The sequence below is a fragment of the Montipora capricornis genome, chromosome 5 (assembly GCF_036669925.1).
Source record: "Montipora capricornis isolate CH-2021 chromosome 5, ASM3666992v2, whole genome shotgun sequence".
In the NCBI taxonomy this organism is placed as follows: domain Eukaryota; kingdom Metazoa; phylum Cnidaria; class Anthozoa; order Scleractinia; family Acroporidae; genus Montipora; species Montipora capricornis.
The window spans coordinates 10,701,851-10,706,850 of NC_090887.1; the positions used below are offsets into that span (position 1 = coordinate 10,701,851).

The 5,000-nt window shown below is 39.9% G+C and overlaps 2 protein-coding genes across 2 annotated transcripts in view; both read right to left on the reverse strand.

Annotated features, from left to right (window-relative positions):
* Nucleotides 1-2,576, reverse strand: part of LOC138049429 (melanocyte-stimulating hormone receptor-like) — a 2,816-nt gene extending 240 nt beyond the window's left edge. Inside the window, exon 1 of the mRNA XM_068895697.1 lies at nt 1-2,576. This exon is cut by the window's left edge and continues 240 nt beyond it. Within this exon, the coding sequence (XP_068751798.1) occupies nt 1,366-2,562 (1,197 nt within the window). The 5' untranslated portion in view covers nt 2,563-2,576 and the 3' untranslated portion in view covers nt 1-1,365.
* Nucleotides 2,577-2,648: 72 nt separating this feature from the next.
* Nucleotides 2,649-5,000, reverse strand: part of LOC138049432 (neuroglobin-like) — a 7,254-nt gene continuing 4,902 nt past the window's right edge. The window contains exons 2-3 of the mRNA XM_068895700.1: nt 4,520-4,739; nt 2,649-3,625 (exon numbers count right to left, since the gene is read on the reverse strand). Of these exons, the coding sequence (XP_068751801.1) occupies nt 3,491-3,625; nt 4,520-4,739 (355 nt within the window). The 3' untranslated portion in view covers nt 2,649-3,490. The remainder of the gene's footprint in view (nt 3,626-4,519; nt 4,740-5,000) is intronic.

Consider the following 5,000-nt stretch of genomic DNA (forward strand, 5'->3'; position numbering starts at 1 on the left):
CTTCAGAGCAAAATTTATTTTGAATTTTGTTCGTGCTAACGAGGCTAGTGAGGATGATTAGCATAAAGACAAAAGAATAATTACTTAGCCGCCATTTATGAAAACGATCTATACACGACTTAAAGGGGCAGTGTCATGGGATGGCATGCGTAGTATTTTCACACACACATTTTAACAGACGTTAATTTTTTTGCTTTTTCTGTTTAAGTCTAGACTAAATACGGCTTTAGAATAGAAGTAAAATGCGTATTTATCAATTATCGATGATCTGGAGTCCAAGAAATAAAATCGAACACAAATATGATGCCATGTTTGTTTTCTGCGTGACAGTTGAATTAAGTGAAGTGTGACCGGGAACACTGTCGCAAATAAATATTTTTTTCTCTGCGATAAACCAGACATATTATCAAGATTAACATGCCATTCCAAAGCTGAAAGAGAGTGCATTTATTTCCAAGAGACGACTTTGAAGTCGAAAGACGATATTTTACTCGCCGCTTGCGGTTTTATAATTCGTGCAACAAATAAACACAACCAGTGCATCCAGACCCTCTCATCTAAATGCAGCTTTTTCTTCAAAATATTCAAATAGGACATTTTAGTGCGGAGATAGTAAACGTGTTATCAACTAACGACGATGTTGTGATCTTTGACATTTAAGCGACTCGCTAGAAATGAAATACGAAGATGGACTTCGATCCTTGGTAATAGTGAACCAGCTCGCACTTCGATTACACCATACGTCACGTCTTGAAAAGTTTCTCTTCATTGTAGATGCTGCATCGGTATTTTGACTGCTCTTCTTTTGCTTTCTTGCGGAGAATGAATCACTATTTGTCCGGTTCCAGCTCGATGGCCGCCACGACTCGCCATGGTAACATACAATCAAAACCCCTTCCAAACAACAAAATCAACGAGAAAAAGGAGCAAAGAACGACAACGAATATATAGTTAATTTGTTTCTGAACGGCACAGGATATTTGGTTCACTAAAGTGACCACGGATGGCTTTGATTGTGTTAAGATATTCACACGCACACACTCCTTTGAAAAAGTTGGCAAACTTTTTTAAAAATTGTGGCATGCTGTGACGCATGCGCCACCGGTGACACTGCTCCTTTAAATAATAGACCTTTTTACAGATACGGCGGCCATTTTGATTTCTATTGTTTCGAAAGACGTTATGGGATGCTCAGGAGGCAAATTAATATGTATTTGCGCCCTGGGCATCCATAATAGCTATTTGAAACAATAGAAATCAAAATGGCCGCCGTATCTTCAAAAAGGTCTACTGACTAGAATGGCAGTCGTGGACAGAAAATGTAATCAAACCGGAACTTAGATAAAACTTGAAAAGAAAAAAATATCAGTTTGCATCTGTTTGTTTAAATAAAATACTTCGTAGAAATTTTATCACCGCTGTGTGTATTTCGTGGACACGCCAGCAGTAGAGAAAGGGGTTAATGGCCGAAATCATGAATGCTACGCTGTCTGAAAACGACCATGTCACATTCCAAATGTTAGGGAAAATAGCTCGCGTTAAAGCTGACATCGACACAGGCAAATAAAAAAGAAGCATAAAAATGAAGTATATAAAAGTGTTCAGAGCGGTTCTCGCTGTTTGTGTTATGTATCGATTTTGTTCAGTTCTAACATGATCTGTCGCTTGCTGCTGCGCGTGTATGTGACACTGGTGTCTTCGCGCGATCCGATAGATTTTTATGTACGAAAAGGATGAAAGTAAGATGCAAAAGGCGATGCCGAATCCAACTGCAAAAAGATGATTTTCGTAGCTCCAGAGATTGAGACACGATAAAAGCAAGCACAGCGACCAAATGCTTGTTGACACACAGACAGCGCGTTGTATGGTCATAATTTCAGGGTACCGCAGGTGATAGTGAAGAGCAAGGAAACGATCGACGCTTATCGCTGTGATCGTTGCCAACGACACTCCACCAGCCGACAGAGACAAGATGCTGTACACTTGCAGTGTAAGAGAAGTGCAGCTAAACAAGTGAGCGATGAAGGCAGGTTGTACTACGAGCCCAACGAAAAGATCCGAGAGGGCCAGACTGCAAAGAAAAACCATGAACGGTGAATGAAGATTCGGCGTTCTCAAAATGGCGATCAAAACGAACGCGTTGGCAATGATGGCTGTGAGCATCACTGGAACGTTCAAAGCACAGTTAATAATGACAGCTATTTCATGTTCGACATGGTCGTGTAAACAGTCGACTTTGTAATCCGAGTACGTCGGAGATTCGGTCGCGTTCGCCATTCCTTGCCAAAAGGAGTAACACCTCCAGCTGAATTTGCCAATAAGTAGCTTCGTTGAACGTTTGATATTCTTCACAAAGTGGACTGGCTTGGGCTTTCCCACTGATATGAAACATTCAGGGTCCTTGTCTTCGTCACCGTTTCGCGGCTCAAAACCTCTGGGACCACGGTAATTGTCATTCAACCGATGAATGAGATTGTTAATTTTTACCAGTGTTTTAACTTGTACATTTTTTTGTGCTGCGAATATACTGTTTTGGACGTTGCCATTGGAGCTAAGGCTCATTTTAAACGTCGCATTTTACATGTGCCGAATCTAATGCTAATGACAAAAATCTATTGTGTTCGCTCATTTGCATTAGATTCTGACACTCCAGTAATTGAGTAATTTATTACATCTTACATAGTATATCTATTACAGTTTTAGGCAAGAAAATACCTTGCACCCCAAAAAAACAAGGAGGAAATATAGAGTGCAAATATACACCAAACCTGTACAAATATTGGACCTAAAAATTCACACATTCCCGTATTTTGCTATAAACAGCTACGACAAAGTCATTTCATACAGTCTGTTCTCTTCCGCTTCATGTACGAGAAAATAAGTACTAAATTTTTCATTCAGTCAATGCAATGCACCTATTCGTTTCTAAAGAATTACGTCAAAGGTATGGTCCCTGTCTCTGTGAAACGTAACTTTAATTGGAATAAACATATCCTTGATAACAGCAGTTTGGAGTTACTTAAGTGCCTTATCTTAATGAGCCTTATGACCTTCAATTTTTATTGCATATTTTGAGATACCATGCCAACGGAAAAAAATGGGAAATCGACGAGAAAATCTAATGTCAGCTTAAATTTTTAAGGAATCACCTTTAAGGCTTCCTTTCTTAGCTTTCAGTTTTACAATAGCATTAATATTTTCGTTACGTTTTCACCTATCTACTCTGAAATCGGGGGCTTCTGTTGTATCAAGGTCCGACATTTTGAATTTGTGCTCCTATGAACACTGGGACCTAAGTTTACCTTCTTAGGTGTGCGCACTACAGGTTGTCAGAACGATGCGCCCTCTGAAGCCTCGGTCACGTGAGACCAATTTCATAACTCTCCGGGTTCATCTGAGTGTTTAATCGTTTTGTCGAGGACATTCTATCCCGGCACATACAAAATATTCATTTGTGAAATGAAAAGGTCGCCACTAATTTGTGTGGGTGTTAAGTGTCACGTAAACCAGTCTTCATTGCCTCGAACATAAATGTAACCAAAGCACTCCATGCTTCAAACGCTTGCGTAGGCCAATTCGACTGAAAAAGTTCTTTCAGTGTCTCTATAAAAGCCACGTGTAATGCCTAAAGAAAATAATATATGTCGTTAGAGGTAACGTTTTGAATACTCTAAACAATTGAACGAAGATTTTTGAAAACGCCCTCCAGAGTACACATTTTAAAAAATCGAGGGTTATCGGATTCGTGTGGACGGGTTACCGTTTTCGAAGACGATGACACCATAGCAAGCGCATGCGCTCGTATGCTCTTTTGGTGGAGGTCAGCACTTTCGAATCGAATTCGTGTGGACAGATTCGAAAACGATACGTGTGGACGCAGATATTTTCATATGCGGAGAAAAAATCTCCGCTTTCGAAAATATCTGCTTACGTGTGGACGGGGCCTGAAAGAGTCCCTGTTATTTAACAATTAGACCCGTAGCCATTGCGTGCTACGGGTCAATAGCTCATGAGGCGAAGCCGAATGGGCTCTTGAGGGCGAAGGGTCTAGTAGCGTGATACTATGCGTAGTTGGGTGATACTAACACTACTAGTTAGTATCGCCCAACTAGTGGACTATTGCAAATCCTGCATTTTGATTGGCTACGCTACTAGAGGACTATATCAGCGAAAACCGTGACGCTTTCTTTCGTTTTATTCTCAAATAAATATTTTTTTAACTTGCATTTGCTAACTTTATTATTGCCTTTTCTGTCCGACTAGTTGGGTGATACTAAAACAATTAGACCCTTCGCCCTCAACAGCCACGGGTCAATAACCAATTCGGCTTCGCCTCATGGGATAATTGTTAATTATCCGTGGTAATTTCGTGTTGTTGTTGTTGTTGTACACAGGACGGGAAAGAAATATGCTCAAATGCATGCTGTATGTGCAGTACTCGTTGTTAAATCTAATTTGAGTTGTCTTCGTCTTCATTGTTCAATCTCCTTTTAAAAATTACAACAAACAATGGACTTACCTCCAAATGCTCCGCTTTCAGTGGACGGACTTGGTGTCTTCTCCCGAGTTCCACAAGGTAAGTTACAAAACTCTCGTTATCATCAGCGGAAGCTACAGCGTTTTCAATGCATGTCATGAGTATCTTATTATGGCCGAATAGGGTCCTCGTTGTTTTGAGTTGCTCAATGTCTACTTTTCCTGGAAACTTCTTCTTTAACTCTGGTTTTGCTTCGAAAAGTCTGTTGAGGCAAGAGGGCAAAGTTAAAAAGCCATTTCACAGATGTGTCAGCATTGAAGGCCATCTTCCAGCGCCAACGTTTCTCTTTGGCTTGAAATTACATAAAGCGATTATTTAAATTGCAAAATTGAGTATTTCTTCACACGAATTGCTGAACTGTATGTTCAAAGAGATCGTTTAAATGTTTTAACTGCAAAATTGAATGTTGTAATTCAATAATTGTAAGTTTACATTGCAAGAAAGATGGTTTGAATCGAGGGTT